General features: G+C 32.8%; 2 protein-coding genes across 10 annotated transcripts; both read right to left on the reverse strand.

Moving 5' to 3' along the window:
- Nucleotides 1-9,550: 9,550 nt before the first annotated feature.
- On the reverse strand, nt 9,551-10,246 carry LOC139868135 (uncharacterized). Its single transcript, XM_071856469.1, has one exon. It carries the CDS (start codon nt 10,244-10,246, stop codon nt 9,551-9,553), a length of 696 nt encoding a protein of 231 aa, XP_071712570.1.
- Nucleotides 10,247-17,518: 7,272 nt separating this feature from the next.
- Nucleotides 17,519-24,623, reverse strand: LOC139866414 (uncharacterized). 9 transcript variants are annotated; one of them, XR_011765439.1, is made up of 10 exons: nt 24,556-24,623; nt 24,320-24,365; nt 24,042-24,124; nt 23,820-23,934; nt 23,235-23,422; nt 19,037-19,286; nt 18,835-18,926; nt 18,626-18,695; nt 18,120-18,188; nt 17,532-18,022 (listed from the first exon to the last, which is right to left on the reverse strand). XR_011765439.1 is itself a non-coding variant. In XM_071854649.1 (5 exons), the coding sequence occupies exons 1-5, from the start codon at nt 24,591-24,593 to the stop codon at nt 23,399-23,401; spliced, it is 306 nt and encodes a 101-aa protein (XP_071710750.1). In that variant the 5' UTR covers nt 24,594-24,623; the 3' UTR covers nt 23,084-23,398. The 9 variants fall into 9 exon arrangements, 1 of the variants encoding a protein (XP_071710750.1); XR_011765438.1 differs by having other exon boundaries at nt 17,533-18,022; nt 19,099-19,286; XR_011765435.1 differs by having other exon boundaries at nt 17,533-18,022; nt 18,626-18,926.
- Between the last annotated feature and the right edge of the window lie 1,573 nt (nt 24,624-26,196).

The raw sequence follows: 26,196 nt of genomic DNA on the forward strand, positions 1-26,196 counted from the left end.
AAGATTGTGACCCAGGAGGATTGCAGAAAATAAGTAAAGTCTTCGCTGAAAATCAGCACCCTCTAAAGAAACTCTTCAACAAAAATAGAGTACCATTTTTCCTAGAAAAAGTATATCATCATGAAAACGAAATCTATCGAATCTCTCTAAATTTTAAAGATTCGAAAAATCACCCTTTTCGCCATATCAAAACCTTCGCTTTTCTCCGCAAACCAACCTTTAAACCCGCTTTTCCTCTTGAAAGAATGATTAGGGAGAAGATCAGTGCCGTCCTTATCTAAACGGTGGAGATTTGATTCTTGGTCAAGCCTATGACAATACTTGCAACATGACTGGCTATGAGCGAATTCATTTCATAGATTGATAGGGAACCCCAAACACTTGAGTGATTTGAGTGACCCGTGTAAGGAAGCCAATGTCATTTAACCTCCTCTCATGCTTGCAGAGATAGTTTCTACCCCTTTTAGAAGACGATTTGTCTGATCTTTGTCTTATAATAAATAACAAGCCACTTGAATAATAGAATGGAAACCTCAGAAGCATCCTTAAACTCAAAATAAAAGAGAGGTTTGCTTGAGGACAAGCAAAGTCTAAGTGTGGGATATTTGATATCGGCCAAAAAGTCACGTTTTTACCCCCGATATTGAGTCCTAAAACCATAAAATTTCAAACTTTATTGCCAAAATAATCACTTTGTTGGTTAATTTGGTAGATTTAGTCATTACAAAGGCTATGTTTCAATAATCACTAAAAACGGATGAGAAACGAGGAAAAACGAGCAAAACCGCCTAAGACGATTAACTCGCGTTTAAATAACTTATTTTATAATTTTTGAAAAAGTTTAATTACTTAACCTCATGTTGTAGGATATTCAATTACAAACGCGTGGGCGCAAGAATCGTCAAAAACGGAGCTAAAACGAAGATTCTAGAGCGAAAACGGTGAAAGACAAGAAATCAAGTTACGATCCAGGGAATCAAGGCTGACCAGCACAAAATCCGGCTTGCCATACCCCTTGCCATACGCCCTGCCAGTACCCCTTGCCATATGCCCTGCCATACCCCCTGCCAGGCATTTTTCAGAAAATATCACCCTGCCATACCCCTTGCCATACCACCTGCCAGGCGTTTTTCAGCCAAAAATTACAATTTTGCCTCCATGCTTTGCTTATAAAAGGAGGGCTTCCCTTCTCATTTCAACACACCAAAAAACACACCAATTCCTTACTTCTATCTCTAATTATCTCTCTATAGTCGCTCTCTAGTGATCTATAGGAGATTAGTTCTCTCTCTACTTTCTCTCTCTAGATTCTAGAGAGAGAAAATTACAGAGATTAGGAAATGCAATTATCTCTCTACTGTCGCTCTCTAGTGATCAATAGGAAATTAGTATGTAGTTAGTAGTAGAAGCTTTCAAGCATTGTAATGCTAAGGATATTATGAAGTAATACAAGTGTTATTCTGCCGACATTATCCGGTACTATCTATCCTTTTCTTTTATTAATCCATCATAATGTTCTTGTTTGATGTTTGTGATTTATTAATGATTGAAATGCTTGTTGCCATGATGTGTGAGTAATTGCTTGATTGTTTGCCATGATTTAATAATGTTAGTTAGGGATGATTATCGTTTCATACTCACTTTCTGTCTATGATATTAAACCTCGTTATTATCGTCCTTCCACCAATAAACGTGATTAAAACCTTTTATAAAGTCGACATTATAAAGGTAATTAGTTATCTGTGTTTATACATTGGTCAAGGTATGAACCCATCGGATATACTATAAAGTACATGGGAAATTACCATAGGACCAGATCAAGACATTGGTCAAGAGTATAAGACTCGAGGAAATACTGTTACAACAGTAGAGTACATTGTTGATGTACTATAGGACCACTTGAGCATGGTCAAGGTTAGAAGCCATGGAACCACTATAAGTCTTGTACATGGTGGATAACTAAGGGATTTATTGGGTAGATTTAAGTAAGGGCTGGTTTAAGTCATAAATGGGAGTTTAACGCACTACAATACAAACTAAGCTTATAAATCTTTAAGGATGACTGAGAACTATCAGATGTTCTAATTTGTCTACAAACCCTTAGATTTTACCAAACCATTGACAGAAAGGGAATCGAAACACAATCATAACCACTCACTTGGGTGATACACTAAGGTGTTAAGAAAGGTTGGATATTCTTATGGCTATGCAACTTTATTCGTGCACCCAAGGTATGCACTGCATCCAAGATGGGCCGCTTATATTCTTAAACAGGATAAAGCGTCGGGAGTTGAGCATAGTCCATCCAATCAGAATCTTCAAAGCCTAGTTCCTCGTGACATGCTAATCGGGAAACCGCTTAGTAGGGAATCTAGTGTTCACACTGAGGTATGTCTATCCAATTAGCGTCTCACAATCATCCCGACACTACGTTATCTTAAATCATGGTGAACCACGTCTTCTCTGTCCTTAGCTGTTGCATGGTAGCTAGCTTATTTTAATTATATTGCTTTAATATCTTAATTACAATTATATAAACTATTCAACCCAACTATTGCTTTTACACAATTTGATATTCCGGATAAAGTGGTGTCTAGAATAAACCGGTTGGACTTGGTTGTTGGATTTTTCGAACAGTCGCCAATTTATTGGGACCAAAAGGATCCTGCCTCTCCACACAAAGTGTACCTGGCCACTAGTCTTGGATACTGAATTGTGTATAAACCCAATCTTAATTACTAAATTATCTAGATAAGCTCTGTTTCAAATTCGACCGCTCAAGGAACGACCCTAGGTCATATTTGCCCTTGCTAACCCATAAGAAGGAATAATAGATTTAGGCCCAGCATATATAAATTAAACATTCAACTTCTTCTCTTGGTATCCTGAATTGACGTTTTGCGACCTAACGACACCGCATAAATAAACCGTCCGATTTGGGCATATCAGTAGCGGTGAGGTTCGTATTAGTGCACGTTATTTTTCGATTATAACCTTCACATTAAGTCTAAGTTATAATCTATGTTATTATATTATATTTATTAATGACCCATCATTTATTTAATTCATACTTATAATGAAAGTATTAATAATTATCCTATAACTATCTATCAATATCGTATTAATAATGCACTACTATAATAGTATTATAAACTTTTAATTATTATATAATAATCAAAGTATACTATTAATAATTAAATTATATTTATTTATTTAATTATAATTCATAATTATCTCATTATCTTTAATTAGTTTTAAATTAAGTAAATATCTAAATTATATTAAAAATAATATTATTTATTTATCTACTATCTTATAAAAACTTTTGATAATATTTATCTTATTTAATATTTATTTATATATATTTATTTCCTTATTTATCTAAGTTTACATCTAATACAACTTAATTATGGGATAAATATAAAAATTGACCCAAAAATATAATTTTATATTTTTTAAAGATTCCTACAAGTTTATTAAACTTATAAAAATTTTATATATATTTTTATTATTATTCTATATTTTTATTACGAATATTATTCCTTTTATAAGACTAATTATTAGATAATTCATATTTAATTATTAATAATACTCCAATAATTACAAAAATTATTTTTATAAATCTTACCACTGTTCTAAACAGTTTTTAAAAGTTTATTATTATTTTTTATGTTTTACATAATTATTATCTGTTTATTTATATTAATAATAACCGAATAGTATGTAAATATAGATTAAATACCTATAATAATATTTAAATCAAATTTTCGACTTGAACAATTATTATAACCTTATTACAAACTGTAAAAATTATTATTACTAATTTATAGGTTGTAGATTATTTAAATTCAATTTTTGTTATATATTTATAAACCGAATACATATAATAGTGAAAATAATTGCTCTATTGATTAACATAATATATACAAATATGTTTTACCATAGAATATTAATAATAAGATTTTTCATCAGTAAACATTTATTTATAATATTTGTTTGATATTTATTCCAATAATTAATGATTTTCTAATTGCAAAAGTAATATTAATCTACATTAATTCGGATTTAATTTTTATAAATTATGTACTGACCTAAATAATTAATTTTAATATCATACTTTACTATAAAAATAATTGTATAATTTTATTAGCCTTTTTCCTATTTTTTTTATAAATAAAAACATATACCGTATACCTATATAAATAATAAACTATTTTAATTAATTAAAATATAAAAACATATTATAAATCAGTAACATTATTTTTCTTAGATCTTATATTAATTTGTAATAATTATCATGCATAATATATAATTTAATTAACTCGATATATATTTATTATATATATTTTTTGTATCGGACGAATAGAAACACATACAAATTGATAAAAATTAGTAATTCGACTCATAAATCTGAAAATTATTTTTTATAAACTTTATTAACTATGTAGCTAATTATCATATGTTTAGAAATTTTTTATAAATTGCAAAACTAATTTTTTTTTTTGATTTTCGGCCTACCGAAATAAAAAGAAGAAAAAGAAATCAAAGAAAAAGAAAGAAAGACTCACAATAATTTTCTTCAAGCTTGAGAGGAATGAGAGAAAAAGTTATGAAATTTTATGAGGGTTATGGGTGTATTTATACTTGAAATTGCTTAGAAAACAAGTTGGACTCAAATAAGGAAAGTAATAATACATTTAATTTATTTTTTTCTTTTTTTTTCTTCGGCCGACTTACCCATATATATATATATATATATATATATATATATATATATATATATATATATATATATATATATATATATATATATATATATATATATATATATATATATATATATATATATTTTTTTTTTTTTTCTTAAATTAAATGGAACAATCTAGAATCTTGCATTTTCTTTTATTTATTTAAAATTACTTTTATTAATCATATATTTATATATATAATTCGATATATATACATATAAATATTTAGTTTACACATTTTATATTTATAACCCATTACTTAATCTTTTTTATATATAAACACATAGTTATATATTCATTTACATATATTTACACTTATAATAATAATAATAATAATAATAATAATAATAATAATAATAATAATAATAATAATAATAATAGGAATAACAATAATATCAATATTAATAATAATAATAATAATAATAATAATAATAATAATAACAATAAATACTTGGGTTAGAGTTAGGGTTAGGGTTTAGTTCAATAAATATGAGTATTAATTACTTCATTTATTATGCCCGGATAACAACCCTAATAATAATAATAATACTGATGTACAAACAGCAACGAAACCCTAAGGGCATTTTAGTCATTTTAGAGTGGAAAAAAAATGAGGGTTGTTATACAAAAACTTTTTGGAACTTTACATTCAATTAATAAGGCTCTCGTCATTTCTAGTATTAACCGATTCTTTCGTTCGGCTACTCCATTTTGTTCGGGTGTATGAGCACAAGAGGTTTGATGAATAATTTCATTATTTTCACAAAACATTTTCATTGAAATATTGACAAATCCCCCCCCCCCACACACACACACACATTATCGGATCTAAGAATTTGTATACTTTTATTAAATTGAGTTTTATCATTTTATAAAATTGAGAAAAAATTTCAAACACCTCGGATTTTTGTGTTAAAAAATAAATTCAAGTCATCCGAGTATGGTCATCAATAAATAATACAAAGTATCGGTAACTTTTCCCCCCAATAACTGGAGCTGGGCTCCATACGTCAGAATGAATTAAAGCAAATGGAACATCTTTCCTTAAATCACTCGATTTAAAAGTACTTCGATGGCTCTTGGCCAAAATACAAGTTTCACAATTTAAATTAACATTAGAAGGAAATAAACTAGGAAATAAATCATGTAAATATCCGGCTGATGTGTAACCCAGTCTTCTATGCCATAACCATGCTTTCCTTGTAGGTGTTCCGTGAGCTAAAGACACGGTACCTTGTTGAGAAACCTCGTCAACATAATAAAGCCCCCTTTTTCAGTGCCATGCCCAATTAACAGTCCTGTCCGAATGTCCTGCAAGATGCAGAAAGTCAGATAAATTAAGACTTTACAGTTTATTTCTTTCGTAACATGACTTACCGATAACAGCTTATGAGATAAAGCTGGAATATATAGACAGTTACGTAATTTAATTGTAGGTGAAATTTCAATAGTTCCTCCACTTTTAACTTTGTAAGACCCTAATATTTATTTTACATAGAGTATAAATGGCGTACATAAAGTGTATGATGCAGGGCGTAAATTATAAGCTCGGAAACTTCCCAGACCAGTGTGCGCGTCGCGCACCATAAGGTGAGCGCGCCGCGCACTATGCCTGCGACAGTTTCGTGTCTTTTTCTATTTTTAGTTTAATGAGGGGCTTTTTGTCATTTCACTTGAGGCCGGATCTGTGGACATATCAGCTGGTTTGGATCCATTGTTGGATCATTTTTCACATCCACAAACACACTCTCAACTATCTAGAGAGAGAGGGAGATTTCTAGAGAGAGAATTGGGGTTTTGGAGAAGAAGAAGCTTGGTTTGATCAAAAGCTCAAGTGTTAAAGTTGTTCACCTCGTTCCTAGCTACGTTTTGGTTGTTGTGGCAAGTTCTAACTCCAAATTTCATTGTTTAATTTTGATATTCAAGTTAGGGTTTGAACTTAAATTGTAGATAAACCCATTTAAATTCTTGAAGTGAGTTTAGTGATGCTAGTAATCGGGTTTATGGTTGTTGTTGGTGGGTTTTGGGTTGGTGAACAAATTGGCCATGATTAGGACTTGTAATTGGGTTTAATCACTAGGTTTAGTGATTATGGAAGTGTTGGAACCCATTATAGTGTATTTGAAAGACTAATTTTGAAATAAGTCAAAATTAGGGTTTATGGGTGATTTTGAGAATCATAAGTGTTTAACACTTACGATTGGGTTAAATTGGCATATAAGGACCATTCTCACTTGTGTTAGTGATTATTGGTTAGTTTGGGCGCGTTTTGTGTTTGTAAGTGCAATTGGTCAAATTTGCACTAAGTGTCGAATTGAGTTGGTTTGTAAATCCACTCTAAATGTGTTGTTGTATTTATGATAATGGAATAGGTACTTTCCATTGACGGGTTGCGGATTATTCAGTGGCATTCATCAAGGTGACAAGGTGAGTGTTAATATCCTATGTGCATATGTATGTGTAGGATGGGTGCGGGTCGGGTGAAGTGGTTCTCGGTTATAGAGCTCACTTCACATATAGGTGGATTTGATGGACTTGTGTATAGGTCCAATTGGCACGGTTGCGCATTTTGGTTGACCACCTTTGGCGAAGTGCACATCTTGTGTGTATGTTATCACACGTGGTTGTGATGTGGATGATATAACCCCAATGGCGAAGGGTTTCGATATTGAGAAGTGAGTCACGTGTGGATGCGGATTCACGATGACGCGTGTAGTTTTCGGTCATCTTATTGAGTTGTGAAGTGGATCACGTGTGGATGCGAATTCACGATGACGCGCGTAGTTCGGTCATCTTATTGAGGTAGTGATCTCGTGTGGCTGTGGATTCACTAAGGCTCGTGTAGTTCGGCCAACCTCGATGTTGTTGTGCTAGTGAAGATAGTAGTCTCGTGTGTATGCGGATTTACTAAGGCTCGTGTAGTTCGGCCAATCTTCATTGTGGTATTCGATTTTCGGTATTGGGTTAAGGGGTTAACCTTGGACGTTTATATATAGTTTTATATATATATTGTCGTATTGTTGTTATGTAGCTAACCCTCTGGGAGTAGCTTATTGGCGTTTTTCACATCGTCGTTGGTGAACTTATGTTTGTTGATGTATCCTTAACTTGTTGCTTAGTGATCGTACGGTATGCTTAGCTTAGCTTGCCTTTATGCTTGGATGCGCCGGTATGCGGTATTTGATTATTTGTGTGGCGTGTCCATTTTATGCATATATATGTATGTAGTATATTTTCACTCACTAAGCGTTGCTTACCCTCTCGTTGTTTACATTTTTATAGATTTGCATGGATGCGGTGGCTCGGGTAAGCGTGAGGACTAGTGGACTTGCGTAGTTTCTTAGAAGATCTTGCTTTTGGATTTGATTAGGATTGGGTAGCCTATTCCCAATCACCATGCTCGGTCTTTATTTTGTATTAAAAGTCATGTGGTCGAAACTTGTATTTTGTACTTAATGGGAAATCGGGCCGATGTGGGCCCGGAGTCGTAAAACTCGTTTTATTATTGAATCATGTTAGTTTTACTTATATTAATGTATTGTGAAAAGCGTTTGGTCTAAAAGTGTCGGGAAGCAAGAGATCTTTTTACGAAAATTGGAAAAAATGGACAGCGGGCTGCCAGGCCCTGTGCGCGCCACGCACAGGTGGGGCTGCGCGCCGCGCACCCCATCTGGTCAGCTCAGTTTTAATTTTTTTTTGGCACGTTTTTGGAAGGATAACGGGTTGGGTTGTTACAAACTTGGACAATCCCACCATTAGCCGTTTGTACTTTATCTTTCCTGGGTTTAGTTTTAAAAAGAATGTCGTTTTTATCAAAAGTCATAGTATCCGTCGCTCCACAATCAAGAATCCATGCTGTGGATTTTGATTTATTTGAAACAACGTTTGCCTTTGGAAAATTGTCATGTATTTCGGATAAGACGGAGTACGTGTTTTGACATGGAATACTTGAAACAGGTTTCGCAACTCCTTTTATTTTAGGCCCAATATATTTAGTCCACCCAGTTTTCTTAAGCCCAGCAGATTCAGTGGGCTTATTATTTGGTCCAATTTTTTGTTTGAACAAGCCAAGCCCATATTTGAAAATATTAGTCTTATCAGGCGTGTCCACATTTTTTAAATCATGAGTTACCATTGTTGGGATTGACTTATCAGACTTGGGCCCAATATCTAACCCGTCCATTCCCTTGCCAACATTTAACCCATTCGTTCCCTTAGTATTCCCATTCGTTACCTACCACCAATATTATTAATTATTTTATTTATTTTAGTGGGTACGGTGGTATTATATTCGCTAGGTTCTCGATCCAGTCCCCAAAGTTTATCATCCCAAAGCAATTTATCATCTCTAAATCTACAGTTAACGTTATTGTCTGGGTTTCTATCTTTATTCATACAAACCCTAGAACTATTTTCTTCACAATTTGTAATAAAGAAGCAAAAGGTTTGAGATTTATACCAGTGAGTTCGGATGAGGTGACAACGCCACCGAAGGCATGATCAGATGTGGTGGTTGTTGGCTCGTTTGCCGCCGCTACCGTCACTGCTTTGCCTGTTTTTGTCCACCAATCCGGATAACCTTTCAATTTGAAGCATTGGTCCTTTGTATGCCTGGATTTGCCACATTCTAAGCACTTAAGTTTCGACTTATCAACCTTTTGTAACGATGACTTTGATTGTGATCCATGTCGACTGAAATTGCTAGCTCCAGCATTTTCTGTGGCAACTAGCCCTGCTCCGATGTCTTGTTGATTCGGTGTAGGAGTGCCACCATGTAGAATTTGTTGGTGAGCTCTTTCTTTTCATATGGCAGCATATGCCTCTTCTACAGTAGGCAATGGGTCACATCTAAGTAGTTCTCTCTTTACTTGATCATGTTGCTTGTCGATTGCATTCAAAAATTGGAATAATTTTTGTTCAGCACGAATCTTGTTGTATGCTTGAATATCATACAGGCACTTCATAGGGTTTGGGTCCCTTCTTTCAAAATCTCCCCACACACCTTGCATTGTTATCCAAAGATCTTCAATTGATAGGTTTGCTTGTTTCAGCTCATTAGCTTTAACGTGCAAATCAAAGACTTGAAGCTTATCTTTGCCACCAGTGTAAGTAACCACCGAAGCTTCCCATAACGATTTTGCTGTGGGAAATTCGGTCAGGTTACTAGCCAGGTTAGGTTCTATGTTTTGTATTAACCATGAGAACACTACCAAGTCATCTTGTTCCCATTGGTCATACAATTCATCCCCTGCTGCTGGTGGTTCTTGATTTAAGTGTTTCAGGAGAGATTTTGACTTCCCTCCTATACCAACTATAATCATCCTTGCCCATAATGCATAATTATGGCTATTAAGTGCAAGGTTGATCTTTAAACTGTCAGAAAGCTTGGAATGGCTGGTTTGCAAGTTGTTTTTCAACAAGTTGCTTAATTGTGTTGCTAAATCGTGGTTGTTGGTTTTTGAGTTAATGGTGTGAGTATGGCTACTATCTTCAGACATTGTATCCCTCACACTTTAACTAAATTGGTAGATGATTGAAGCAAAGTGCAGTGTTATGATCTTGGATCAACACCAACGCTTTGATACCATGTTAAGATTTAAGAACTTGATCATTGTATTGATAATTGATACAATTTGAATTGAGTTCTAGATACAAATCTGATTGTGTTCTTAAACACTAATTCTATAACAACTATTTCTATATTGAGGGACTCCATAATACTTTTGGAACCCCCTTTTTACATTTTGAGAAATACAGTCTGAATATGCAGACTTTGATCCGTTGAGTTGGCTGTTAGTTGTGGTCTTGTGATTTCTTGTGGCTTGTACTTCAAAAAGGGAAGGATGAAATTATATTTCTGATCCCAAAATTCAAATTACCTTAAATGGTAATTTGACTTTGTGCCATGTTAGATGTTGCAGTTTATCAATCAATAGGGTACACGATTGCTGATAATTGATCAAATATTGTCTCAAATTTCCTGTTGTAATCAGCAACAGCAGGTGTCCCTTGTTGTAGCTGTCGTAAACTGTCACGAAGTGTATGCATTCGACCAATCGAGTCATGAATATAATAGTCTTCAAGAGCACACCATACCTCGCTTACTTTTTTAAGCCAAACACAATAGACATGGATTCTTATGTTAGGTACGATGAAGGATGATAAGCGCATGTTGATCACCTTCTCGCCAGATTATGTAGTCGGGGTTCGGTGATGTGCCATTAAAAGTAACAATTTCAGGCGATGGTTGCTGGAGTGTACCTTTGATATAAGACGCGAGTTTTTTGGTAGGCAAGAAGGGGTTATACCTGATGACGCCATGGCAAATAATTGGTAGAAGAAAACTCCATAGTTGTTGTAAATTTAGTAGTTAAATATGGATGGTAATTAGTCAAATATGGATAGTAAAATTTGTACTATATATATGTGCATAATGTAAGTTACAAAAACACACATATACATTAAATACATCACACCTCTCTTCAACCTCTTTTTCTCCTATATCTTCTACAACACATCTCTTTTTTATTGGTTCTTTCAATTTGAATATATTGAACCAGGCCACTAAAGGTAGTTATAAGCCTACTGAAATATAACACGTTATCAGCATGAAGTGCTCCGTATAATCAAGGTTTATCTAAGCAAGCACACGTCACTAATCAAGGTAAGAAATTATCTAACTTTTATTAACTTCACTAACATTTATATTTATGTTATTTAAGTTATATATGGTCGGTTATACCGCCTGAATTATATTTCTGTAATCTAACTTTCATTAACTTCACTAACATTTATATTTATGTTATTTAAGTTATATATGGTCAGTTATACCGCCTGAATTATATTTTCTGTAATCTAACTCTTATTAACTTCACTAACATTTATATTTATGTTAATAAGACCTCATGATTGTACGCAACACGTCATTTGACAATACGGTACTTTATGTATGCAACACGTCATTTGACAACACGGTACCATGGGTCGAGATTAATTCCGATCAATACGAATACGATGGGGTCTTTATATGTTATCTAACATTTATGATTACTTATGCAATTAATCATTATTTATTTCATGCATACTAATGTTTATTCTTAAAAGTAAATCTTAAAAGTTAAAATAAGAAAAAGTAGTTTGTATTTTTATTAAAAGTAAATCTTAAAAGTTAAAATAAGAAAAAGTAGTTTGTATTTTTATTAAAAGTAAATCTTAAAAGTTAAAATAAGAAAAGTAGTTTGTATTTTTATTAAAAGTAAATCTTAAAAGTTAAAATAAGAAAAAGTAGTTTGTATTTTTATTAAAAGTAAATCTTAAAAGTTAAAATAAGAAAAAGTAGTTTGTATTTTTATTAAAAGTAAATCTTAAAAATATAGTGACTTTATATCATACGCGTTTTGATATAGTGACTTTATTCGTTAACGTCAACTAACGACGTTACAACGGTCATATATACATAACGGTTATTAACGTCAACTGACGACGTTACAACAACTATATTTTTCAAATATAAAATAAACATCTCCGTTTTCACATTTTCACAAATCAATCTTCATTTTTCAGATTACTACTCTCAAAAAGTTTTTGTAAAAATGATTCACACAAGGATGATTTTTCCTATTGTATTGGTCATATTAACTATCATCATTGTTGCTAATATACCACCGGGTGAACCTATATTCTATCCTGCCCTTGTGGTTTTATTATTTGTAATCATACCATTATTCTGTTGTTTGCTACTTATGAATTTAAAATGATTCTAATTTCATTTTATTATTTATCTATGAATAGAAGTTGATTATGATTATGATTTATGTTATTCATCTTTTTGATAATAGAAAATGTCGAATTTGAAAAGGCTTAAATTTGCTCATTTAGAACAAGTGGGAACAACTACTTAACATGGGTTATGAATGTAGAAAAACATCTCGAATCAAACGGTATTTTAGAAACCCTGAATGAAAATAACAATTATTCCGAACAAGAGAAAGCAATAGTAAGTATTTTTCTTAGCAAACATATTGACGAGTCCTTAGAATCTACATATTATATGATCGAAAATCCAAGTGTATTATGGAAAATACTCAAAGATAGATACGATATTAATTATCAAAAAAAAAAAAAAAATAACGGTGATCCATGAAAGAATAAAATTAAAGATATTAGTAGACGCTCTTATAAGAATTCCGGAGATTCTTATTAATGATCTGGTAACGTGGATCATCAGTCTAGTATTTCTTGAATACATGAACATCTTGTTTAGCTCTACAAATAAGTCCCAAAAGAAAAGAAAACGAGAGTGAATCTGTTGACAAATCTTGATTAAATTAACCCTGAGCTACCTTGAGACTTGAATGGTTTGAATTTTCTAAGATGCCTAGTTTTTTTATGTATCACTCATAAATAAATGGTTTTAGACCATAACGCATATGTTTTATTAAGTGTTATCTTTTATGTACTTCAGATTATAACTTGTTTGCAGGTAATATAATTTGATTATCTTGCTGAAATATAACTCATTATTTGCTTATCTTATTTGAAGTTTTAGTATGAATCCTTCAGAAATACAACATCAATTAAATGGTAAAGACCTATGTATTGCAGATAGTAGTAACATACACACTATGATCAAATCTAAGAAATATTTCATTGATTTAAATCAAATGAAGGAATTATAAATACTATATCAGCTCTTGCAAACTTGATATAAGAAACGAAAAAGGCAAAATTTCATATTACCAAATGGTACGAATTTTTTGGTAAACAATGTCTTGTTTTCTCCCAAATCAAAGAGAAATTTGTTAAGTTTCTCTGATATATATCATAATGGATATGATTATCAGTCAATGATAATCGAAAATGAGAAATATCTATGTAGCACCGAAATGCGCATAGGATTAAAAGCGCATATGATAAAAAGCGCATATGATGAAAAGCGCAACGCATATGATTAAAAGCGCATATGATAAAAAGCGCATATGATGAAAAGCGCATCGCATATAATTAAAATCGCATATAATGAAAAGTGCATATGACGAAAAGCGCAGCACATATGATTAAAAGCGCATATGGTGAAAATGATATATGATAAAAAGCACATATGGTGATTAATGAAAATCACATATGGTGATTAATGAAAAGCACATATAGTGATTAACGAAAAACACATATGGTGATTAATGAAAATCACATATGGCGATTAATGAAAAGCACATTGAGAAATAATCACCAATGTTTCTTGAAAGAATTCAAGAGTATATATATGGACCAATTCATCCATCATGTGGACCATTTTTCTAATAGACGCATCTAACGCATGGTCTCATGTTTGTGTGTTATCAAGCCGTAATATGGCATTTGCAAAGTTTCTTGCACAAATTATTAAATTAAGAACACATTATTCTGATTACACCATTAAAAGGATGAGACTTGATAATGCTGGTGAGTTAACATCTCAAGCTTTTAATGATTAGTATATGTCTACAAGGATTGTTGTTGAACATCCAGTTGCTCATGTGCATACACAAAATTGGTTTAGCTGAATCAATAGATAAACGCTTACAGCTAATAATTAGACAATTAGAATTGAGTACAAAACTCTCAATATTTATATGGGGACATGTAAATTTACATGATGTGACATTAATTCGCATTAAATCAAGTGCAAGTTATAAATATTCTCCATTACCAACTTAATTTTGGTGGAGACCAAATATTTTCCATCTTAGAACATTTGGTTGTGCAGTGTATTTTTAATTGAACAACCACAACAAATGGTTCCTCAAAGAAGGATTGAAATATATGTTAGATATGAAACATCTTCAATCATAAGATATATTGAACCCATGACGGGTGATGTTTTTACAGCAAGTTTTGTCGATTGTCACTTTAATGAAACATTGTTCCCTATATTAGGGGGAGAAATGAAATATAAATAAAATGATGTTTCATGGTGTGAACATCAATTAAGGAATATTGATCATCGCACAAAAGAATGCGAAAAGAAAGTTCAAATATAATGCATATGCAAGAACTTGCAAATTAATTACTTTATGCATTTAAAGATACAAAAAATAAGTGACTAAATCATATATACCAGCAGTAAATGCTTCAGCTAGAATTGAAATTACAAAAGCTGGCAATAATGTCACTCATGAGTCTTTGCTACGGCAGAAACGTGGGAGACCAATTGGTTCCAAAGATAAAAATCCTCGAAAAAGAAAATCAGCTGATAATGAGGTAAAAGAAAGTGTTCAACAAGAACCACAAATCAATACTCATTCTGCAGAGGATATTGATAAATGTAAATGCATAAATTGCAATAAATTATGCAATATTATGAAAATGAAATGAAATGAAAAATCTTGATGAGATATTTTCATATAATGTTACAATGACATCATGAATAAAGATGATGATCTGGAACCAAAATCTGTCATTGAATATCAAAATAGACGTGATTGAACTCAACGGAAAGGAGCAATACGAGCTGAATTAGAATCGCTCAATAAAAGAAAAGTTTTTGGATCAATCGTTATCACTTTTAAAGATGTGAAACAATGGGATACAAATGAATTTTTATCCGAAAAGAAATGTGCAAATGAAGTTACAAGGCAAAACTAGACTTGTAACTCAAGATTTCCCACAAAGACCAGAAATGAATTAGGAGAAAAACTTATCCTCCTATAATGAATATAATTACTTATTAGATACTTAATCAACCTGGTAGTTATTTAAATGCATCTCATGGATGTTGTTACTACTTATCTGTATGGATCACTTAATAGTGATATATATATGAATATACCTGAAGGGTTAAGGTATCATAAGCATCTAATGCAAAACCCAAGGGAATATATTCCATTAAATCACAAAGATTTCTAAATGGGTTTATACAATCGGGACGTATGTGGTATAATCGATTAAATTACTACTTGATAAGAAAAGGGTATACATATAAGCTTATTTGCACGTGTGTTTTATAAAAACAATGTTCGGATATGTGATCATAGCTGTTTATATCAATTATCTTAAATAAAGAAATCTATAAAGCCATTCAACTTCTAAAGAAAGATTTTAAAATAAAAAAAAATCAAGTATTACGTTGATTTACATATTGAGCATATAACTAATGACTTACTTATACATCAAACAAGTTATACCGAAAAGATTTTAAAATATTTTAATATGGACAAGACAAAAACCATTAAGTACTCATATGGTTGTTAGATCTTAATATTGATACTAATCCATTTCATCCTCTAGAAGATCATGAAGATCTTCTTGGTTCAGAAGTTCCATATTTTAGTGCAATTGGGGCTCTTATGTATCTTACAAATTATACAAGATCTGACATTTCTTTTGCAGTTAATTTGTTGACAAGGTTCAGCTCAGCCCCTACCAAAAGACATTGGAATGAGATCAAACAAACAGTTTGATACATTCGGGGAACTACTGATTTATAATTATTTTATTCTAACAACTCGAAACAAGATTTGTTTGGTTATACAGATGCAGATTATTTATCTGATCTACATAAAGCTAAATCTCAAACTGGATATGTATTCCTAAATGGAGGCACCGCAATATCATGACGTTCTCAAAACAAACACTTGTTGCAACATCATCAAATCATGCCGAAGTGATTGCATTACATGAAGCTACTCGGGAATGATTTTAGTTAAGATCAATGATACAAATCATTATTGATTCTTGTGGACTAGAACGCTATAAAAGCCCAACAACTATCTATGAAGATAATACAGCTTACATAGTACAAATGAAAGAAGAGTATCAAAAATGACAGAACAAAACATAAATGCTGACGAGGCGCTAAAGCTATAAACGGTCTTAACGGTCATAAGTTTGATGGAAAAGAATGGTATATTGGTAAGGCTCAGAAAAAGACTGAAAGGGAATAGGAATTGAAACAACAGTTTGAGCAAACCATGAAGGAGACTGTAGACAAATCACAAGGGTCAAACTTGTACATAAAAGATTTAGATGATACAGTTTCAGATGAAAACCTCAGATTCTTCTCATATACTCAAGATCTCGTAAAAGACAACCAGATTAAAATGAGATACGTTCAATCAACAACTCTGCTGATCTTTATACCAAAGCACTGTCAATCGCTGTTTTCAAAACATACGTTCACAATATTGGCATGAGGCAAGTTCAAAAGATGTGACGACTCAGCGTTGTCTACTTGAGGGGGAGTCAACTCTATGCTGCACTCTTTTTCCCTTAGCTAAAGTTTTATCCCACTGGGTTTTCTTTAGCAAGGTTTTTAACGAGGCAGTATTAATTGCTCTTTAAAAAAAATTACCATCCAAGGGGGAGTGTTGTAAATTTAGTAGTTAAATATGGATGGTAATTAGTCAAATATGGATAGTAAAATTTGTACTATATATATGTGCATAATGTAAGTTACAAAAACACACATATACATTAAATACATCACACCTCTCTTCAACCTCTTTCTCTCCTATATCTTCTACAACACATCTCTCTTTTATTGGTTCTTTCAATTTGAATATATTGAACCAGGCCACTAAAGGTAGTTATAAGCCTACTGAAATATAACAATAGTAAGCATATGTAAGACATTATTCATTGAAAAAGGACTATCGGCAATTATAGAAGAAGTGGAAAGAGAAGTTGTAACCATTATAAAGCCTAAATTAATTAGCAACGGAGGAAAAAAGAAGAGAGATAAGGCATAGAGGATCGGTATTATGACTGATACCACATAAGAAATTAAATCTCCACAGAACGGTGGGTCGTATATTACATCATATATATACATAAATAAAAGGAAAGTCAAAGGAATTGAAACAAGGTTTCCTAGACTTTAGGAAAAGGAAGTAATCCTAGTATCTTTAGGACTCTTTTTATCACTAATACATTCCAATCTAATCGGCAATTACAATCCCCAAGACTATATAATAAAGACTTACTAGTGTGTAATGCCCGTGCATTGCACGTCATTGAATGTTCATTCTCGGTACATGGTTAGCTGATATTCTATGATGTAAACAATAATAAAATCTAAGAGTGCAAAGCTATGCAAATGTAGGTAAAAAAATTTTATATAGAAACAATAGGAGTAAACAATTATGGATAGAGCCATATGATCCATGATAAACAGTAAAACAGAGGTGTCTTGTTGCCAAAAGAAGAAGGTGATAATTTTTTTTGGGTGAAAGTGAGACTTGTGGAAGTGTTGCTTCTGTGAAATTGATGTGAGATGGAGGCTTCGCTGCCCAAAATCACTGCAAAAAAGTAGTTGTTAGTCAGGTGCAATAAAGTGTAAAAAATCTGTCGAGTCAAGATTCCTAGTTTCGCTATATAAAAATTCTGCTGAGTCACCTATTGAGAATGAGACAATCGGTAATCCGTTCTTCAATCTCATTGAGTCATTTCACTCTCATCTTTATCCTGAAGCAAAAATCCATACATCACACTCATCAGATTTTATTATTTTAGTGTCCTTCAGGCAAAAATCTATCAATAGTCACAGTTTAAAAAGGTGCAACATTTGTTTGCAAAAGATGTGATCATCAAGTGATGAAGTGGAAACAAATTCCATTTAAGGGTACTTTAAAAGTGATTTTTTATGAATGTTGATGTGATGCAGATAAAAGACAGTACCAAAACACATTTCAAAAGATGGTGTTTGGATTAAAATTTACTGGTTCAAGTTAAAGTAAACAGATCACAAATATTTGCACGTGTTTAAAAATCTCATGTTACTAAAATTAAAAGAAAAGGTGAATTTTTTTTCTTTTTTGGGTTAAAGTGATACTTGTGGCACAGTGTATGTAGGATGTTGGATACAATGACAGTAAACGTGGGCAAAAGTTTGCATAAAATACCTGATATAATAATGGGATGCAAATGGTACTGAAACGAATGTACGGTGATCAGGTGCTCTGTATCTTTCACCTGTTGGGTTTCAAAGGATAAGCAAATGTAATGAGATTTAGATTTAAATGCACAAATTAATTGATAAATAATCGTTATATTGAAGTGAGTTACTAACGAAACTAATTCAAGGATCATATAAACAGTATGTGAAGCTTACATGGGTAAGAGAAATTAAAATAAATCGTTTACTTGTTTGTTACAGGGTCGGTTTTGTTGCTGCGCTACATTGGCTAAATTAGCCAATCACATCTGCAGTGTATTCAACAGGTATATTATACCATTTGTGAAATTTATAATGGTAACAAATAAGGTAAAAATTTATATAGGATGTTATCAACTAAATATTTGCCATCCGTGACCTTGAGATCTTCATATTCAATGCAGCTGTACGGATGACGGATGAAACCAACATTCTCATTACCTGCTTGTCTTCGCAAATAGGTGGAACCTTGCAATTCAATCATCAGTGGGTTGGCCTTCAAGATACGGTACTCCTCTTTATTTTGTATAACTTGGAAGTTTCCAATGAAAATAAACACATCCTTCTATTAGCCTTGGGATGAAACAATGAGCAATGTTATTCTTAGCAGTGCATTGGAAAACATTCCCCTGCGGAAAATGGTCGAAAGCAGGTGATGATCAATCTATATATATGCAAATACACCATTCTGATCAACAATTAACTAATACAAAATCAAAACTTTGATCAAGACCCGATATACTACTTCAAATTACAAACCACCCCAACTTGAGATTTTGTGAAAACATGAAACAAAAAAGCAACTAATTTCACCTGATGAATAATTTGAGAACAAATCATATGGAGAGAAAATTATATGATAATTTAAAGGGTGGTTTTGAAGCATTATATATGAAGATTATTCATTAACTAGAAAAAATTCGACCGCGCGTTGCTGCGGTTATATTCGACGCGCGGTCGAATTTGGATATACGTTGTTTGGTACCTAATATATCTAGTAGGTTGGGTTGTTTGTTGGACGTGTATGTATATGTATGTAAAGCTTTTTTAACGATGTCCGTTTCGCGTATAGTTAGTCGCGTTGTGTTCGTAAAATTATTTCGAGTTGAACGGTGGTCTCGGAAAAATTTAACTCGCACCGAGCGAGAATATAGGGCCCGTTATTTAGCGTTTTTTAACGATGTCCGTTTCGCGTGTAGTTAGTCCCGTTGGGTTCTTGAGATTTTTTAGAGCTGAACGGTGTTCCCGAAAAAATTTAACTCGCACCGAGCGGGAAGATATGCCTCTCTGTAAAACCGGGTGGAGTTTATTAATTAAAATAAGAATTTGACATTTTGTACCCCTGTTTTGGAGGGTGAAGTTGCATCGTGTTAAAACTTGGGGGTAAAAGTTGTTTTTTCTATTTTTTTTTTTTTTTGTCGTTTGTCGCATCGTGTTAAAACTTGGGGGTAAAAGTTGTTTTTTCTATTTTTTTTTTTTGTCGTTTGTATTTGTTTCTTGGTCCAAAACGGCCGGATTTACGGTGGCTGTTAGTATGTATTGAAATGAAATGAGATGGGGAAATATACGATTACATAATATATAATTATGGTTTACACATCACTTTATTTATATATTTGTGTACAGTAAAAAAAATTCTATAAAATAAAAGAGCCTCAAGGGGAAAAAAGAACGACATATAAACATGTATTTCATCGTTTCTGCATCAATTCTTAAAATGTTTTAAAATACAGTAATTAATAAGTACCAATTTTATACCTTCTTATCTGAAACAATGAAGTCAGTACTCAGGTATTTGCCATAAGCAGTATATGTGTCCCAACATCGACAAACCATTATCGTGACTTCAACATCCTTCCCTTCCTCGAGTTCATCAAGATGCATATGCGCCCTTTGTTCAACCAGTGTTGGTGGGGTTTCAATCGATTGAGCCATTTCAATTTATAGCAACTATTTTGAATTCCAATTTGAAGGAAGGAAGTGTTTGTGTGATTCATGTTTAGTGGGGATGAAGCAATTTATAGGAAGGAAGGAAGGTGAATAACGTATGGAGGGATATGAAAGAGATGGGAGTTACAGGATCTAAAGGGTTGCTATTAATAAAATGGGTGTTGGATGTTTGTAACTGATGGCTGCTATACATATGTCGGCGATGGTTTTCCAGTGGGAAGGCAACGATCCAACAACGATCGATATCGATTGAATTTAGGTTGTTGGGGCCATATGGCGGTGGGCTGGACTGGTTTGCGGTACTAATTTTTGGGAGTGTAATGGAGAAGATGGAGGGATCGGTTAAAAGATAAATCACAAAAAGTAAATAATTTAAATTAAATGTATTTATATTTTATATTAAATAAATAATAAGGGTAAATCACAAACACTGAATTACCGTAGGAAGGGACATTTACTGTATTTTACCATGAAAATAAATGATGCGAATAAATCATACTTAATGACCTAGGACTCAATTACTATAGATATATATAGAAGATTATGGTTTAGGTTAATGGTCTTTGCCTAATATAAAACTCGATCTCATCACTTTGAAATCATCTTCTCCTCTCTTATATCCACGTTTTATATTATTTGATCAATATAAACATATAACTTAGAGAGATCTTGTGCTTTTTTCGTTTTTCACACTTATTATTATTTTATTTTTTTGCTTGAATGACAAACCGGGTGTATCATTTGAGAAAATATTCTCTACATTAATGGATTTGATGAAACAAACCACATCAAATTTTCTAGGATCAACAAAAATGTTGGGACTTAGTTTCCTAGTTTATTTATCCTCAAGAACTCTATAAATATAGAGTTTTTTTTTATGAGGTTAAGTGTGGGTGATTTTAGTGAAATCAAGCAATCACATTTTAGTGGATTGGATTTACTAAGTTGAAAGTGTAAGTTGTCTTTGATACTCTAGAACGGATTTGGTGAGTGTGAAGTACACGTCCGTCAAAGAGTTAAAGAGATAGCTTGAGTTTAGTTTGGTTTGTGAGTGTAAAACTAAAAGTTGGCTGTCCTGAGTGAAATGCGCCACATGATGCGCCACATTTGTGATGATGCGCCGCATTTGTAGTTGATACGGCACATGGTGCGCCGCACCAAATAATGAAATGCGTCGCATCTATAGTTATAAAAGGAACCATTCATGGACAGTAAGTTTTTAGGCATACAAATGCGCGGCATTTGGTCATTAATGCACCTCATTTTGGAGCATGAATGATGAACTGAGGAAACTCTTACCCAAACGTTTTGTAACGTTTCACAAAGAGTTGATTATTAACCATTGACGTTTTGGGACATGTTTAAGGCACCCTTTCAAACATGCCCATTATCAAGTGACATGACTCTTGATCGTAGCCCTTAATGAAAGGTTGCAACTCTTTATTGCACCCTTTCACCGACTATAAATATAAGTGTTCATCCACTGATGATTTTTCCAGAATTTTGATGGTTCTAACTACACTTTCAACACAAAACTTTCAGATTATACTTTCTAGAATTGCAAGGAACAACTATTCTTTTGGTCAAGAAAGATTGTTCATATTAGTCTTATCCTACTAGTAATTTCGTGTAACCCATGACCAAGTGGGTCGAAACACTTTATTAAGAAAGTGTTTACACGATTCTAGTATCAATACGGTGACAAATTCTTTACCCACTAATCCATATTTTCCTACATTAATTGTCTTTGCCAAGTGCAAAACCTGATCCATAACTCGAGATCGTCTTCTTTCCACTTTATCTAAGGTTTTTTACTTTATTTGATCGATATATACCTATAACTTTGATAATTCTCTTTTGAGTTCTTTGTTTCCGCGCTAAATATTATTAAATTCTTTTGTTTAAACGACAATCGAGTCTAACACTGACCCCGTGACGACACCAAACTAAATGTAAAATGGATGAATGCGTGGGTGGTTTAGTCCCCCCTAAGTAACCACCCAGGTCGCCTTTTGCTTAGTGCGGGGGCAGCGGGGAGCGTAGGGTGTTGGGTGGGGGGGGGGGGGGGTGGGGGGGGGGGTCCCCTGGGTAATCCCAAACTGATGTTAAAAAAAACGTAAAACGGATGGTCGCCCTGTAATTAGTCGACTTGCAAAGTGGGTCGGACACAACTTCAAAAAAAATATCCATCATATATAGTTTGGTAATATAGTGGGCATATTATTAACAAAAGCGTAGGGGTGCGCGCTTCGCTACTTAAAATTGTATGGATATTCATTACAAAGTATTTTTATGTGCGAAAACGTTAAACGTTAAAAACTTATCGCAATACCTAAAGCAAACTTATAAAGAAACATCTCAACATCATTACCATGAACACTCTAAATATCCATGAACAGCTTATGATCACTACAATTAAGAGTTAAAAATAATGAACAATATTTTTTAGTTTTGTATGACACAATAGTCCAAGAAGAACCTTTACAATTTTAATTAAGATAGCAACACACATTCAAAGGCAAAAATTGAAGTAAAATGAATTTAATTTGATAAAATCATATCATATAAACACATATACAAAAAGTCACATTCATATCTATCAGCTACAAATGTATTAAACATATTACCTTTTCTTCCTCAGATTCATATGAGCTATCTTCAGAGGAACCGCTCTCCTGTTTCTTGGCATTCTTCTTCTTCTGAGTCTTGGTCTCATTATTTTTCTCAACAGCCTGAGCTACACCACCATTGACTATCTTTTGTTTCATGCTACTCACTACTTTCTTCTCAATTATTTCCTATGCATCTCTCTTGCCTATATCCAATACAATACAATACAACTTTCAATTAAAACACATACAAAAGAACCATTTTGCTCAAGCCTAATGCTATCACTTGTAACCACCATTTTGATGAAATATCCACCATTTTGTTCCCATTGTTCAGTGTGCTAATACAAATAACTTCTTATTACAAAAGTCATATAAATTTCATGTATAAAGATGTTAACTTAAATGGTTTAAATGATATAAATAGATAACAAATCCAAATTCACATATAATAAACATCAAATTGTATCAATTACAACAAACTTATCTGAATTGAGTCAATTCATAGTACATACACTACATACATACACAAATCAATCAAACCCCAACACAAACCCTAAAACCCCAAATCACATCAAGGTATAACAATCATAAAAAGCTAACCTTTTCAACAGAACCCTTTATTCTTGCTGAAGCAATGATGGAATTGGTAGCAGTTATGCTCATGATTTGACCCAAAAATGAAACCCCAATTCCAAATACCAATTGTCTTGGCACTCTGTTGTAAGTATGTCAAACATACAAATAAGTATTTTTTATTTTTTTTTGTTACATGAGTTTATTATCGGAACTAAGAATATTAAAAGCGGTAATAAGAAAACTTACTTAGATATGGAGCCCTTTCCATTTCGATCATATGCATCTCGTTTCATAGGATCACCCGGAACATGATAAGCTTCACCAAGCACCTGCTTATAAACAACATCTCTGAGTCATTCCAAATATAAATCACCCGAATTTGTACAATCAATGATCTAACTAAACATTCTATAACCCTTTATACTTTAAAAGATAAAAAAGGAGACATAAAAAACATATAATTAGACAAAAAGACTCACAAATTATTTTTTTAAATAAAAAACCAAAGTCAAATGAAAACTTACCGCATTTCCTGCAACTGTTGGCGATATTGTGGGTTTTGAAGCATTCCTGTTTTGAAAAAAAAAAAATGCATCATTTCAGCAACATGATGTATTTCAATACTCAATTTATATTGATTAGGTAATCTAGTTCTGCTTTGGATCGTATAATCTACCACTATACCCTGCAACACGTTTCAAGTACAACTGAAAAAAATAGGGTTCAGCAAAAAATAAATAAAAGGGCGTTGATAACTTACAGATATACCATCTTTTGTACAGTTGGATCCTCCATCATTTTATCGGCTTAAAAGAAGCTCCATTTTGTGAAGCCTTTATATTATATAAAAATAAAAGGATCAATCATTATTATTATTATTATATTATACTATATACTAAACATGGACAACACCCTCCAATCATAACCCGTCACATACCCAAAAATACTGTAGCTACTGTAGCTACAGTGCGCTACAGTAGTTTTTTTTTTGAGATAATTTATTTAATTTTCTGATTTTACATAACGCCTACTAGTTAATATTCGTCTTTTTACATATATTCAAAAAAAAAAGAAAAAAAAAATCATGAATTTTTTTGGAGATAATTTATTTAATCTTCTGATTTTATACAACGACCACCAGTTAATTTTCGTCTTTTTACATATATTCAAAAAAAAAAAAGAAAAAAAAAACCATGAACTTATTAATTTTTGGGTCTCTTTTCCATCTACACCAGTATTCCATGTCCACCAACCACCTGCAACCGCCACCATCAGCCACTTTACACCACCATGCACTGCCACCTACCACCGCCGATTTCACGGCCGGCTACGACCGTCACCGTCCACAACTTTCAACCACCATCAAATCTGATCTAAAGAAAAAAACATCCAGATCCACACATGAGACAAACTTCCGGAACAAAGGGCAATTTAGTGTTTGATGAAATATATAAACATACCTGAAAACTTAAAAGACACCCAGCATATCAAATAAATCACGAGTCCACCCAATTGTCTGATTTAAGGGGGGGAAAAAAACGATAAACATATATATTAAAGGAACAAAAACAAATCTAAAAATCAACCGATCAATAAACAAATCTGAACATAGGACGGTTTGGTAGTGGTTAGAAAAAACACATACCTGAAAAGTCAAGTTTTTGAGTCGGGTTTTTCACGACCGTGGCTCTGATAAATGTCAAGCGCTGGACCTCCTGTAGGAGAACAACTACAATAGCCCAACACACCACGAGAGTGGCGGTGGAAAGCTACTTCCGGCAACAGTTACGATCACAACAGCCGACGCCGCCGTCGACCTTCACCGCCAACACCTTACTATTGTAAAAAAAATCAAAAATAATAATTTTTTTCTTACCTGCATTCTTGAGTACAACTAGCTATTTACATATATATACAACTAACCATATAAATAGCACAACTCTATTGAGAGTGGGGTGTTAGAAAAATCCAAAAACTAAATCGAGTTCAGGTGGTCGAAACTACTGAAAACCACCGAGTCAACCGCAACCATCGATATAATTTTTCTTGATTTTTTTTTTTTTTTATGATTTTAGTGTAAGATATTATAATGGTAGTGAAAATGAGAATGGAAAATTGGGGAAAATCGGTGGAGAGGATAATAAGCTGTTAAAGGAGAGAATACGGAGTACTAAAGATAGGGTAGGATGGATATGTGGATGAAATCAACCCATTTTACTTTATTTTTTTTATTTACACCCCCATTTACGATGAAAATGACAAACTGAACCTCTAAGTTATAAACATTACCACTTTAAATTCTTTTTTTTAGCTTCAATATGTGTTACACAAAACATTGAACCTACATAAAATTGTAAAGATTTATATTTCGAACATCAATTAAATTAAATTCTTATATTAT

Source organism: Rutidosis leptorrhynchoides, chromosome 9 (genome assembly GCF_046630445.1).
Source record: "Rutidosis leptorrhynchoides isolate AG116_Rl617_1_P2 chromosome 9, CSIRO_AGI_Rlap_v1, whole genome shotgun sequence".
Classification (NCBI taxonomy): Eukaryota; Viridiplantae; Streptophyta; class Magnoliopsida; order Asterales; family Asteraceae; genus Rutidosis; species Rutidosis leptorrhynchoides.

Coding starts and splice junctions, on each gene's coding strand:
- LOC139868135 (XM_071856469.1), bottom strand. CDS start 10,246: ATGTCTGAAGATAGTAGCCATACTCACACCATTAACTCAAAAACCAAC.
- LOC139866414 (XM_071854649.1), bottom strand. CDS start 24,593: ATGATGGAGGATCCAACTGTACAAAAGATGGTATATCT. Junction 24,366..24,555: donor GTACAAAAGATGGTATATCT/GTAAGTTATCAA, acceptor TTTTCAAAACAG/GAATGCTTCAAAACCCACAA. Junction 23,423..23,819: donor TAAAGGGTTCTGTTGAAAAG/GTTAGCTTTTTA, acceptor TATTGGATATAG/GCAAGAGAGATGCATAGGAA.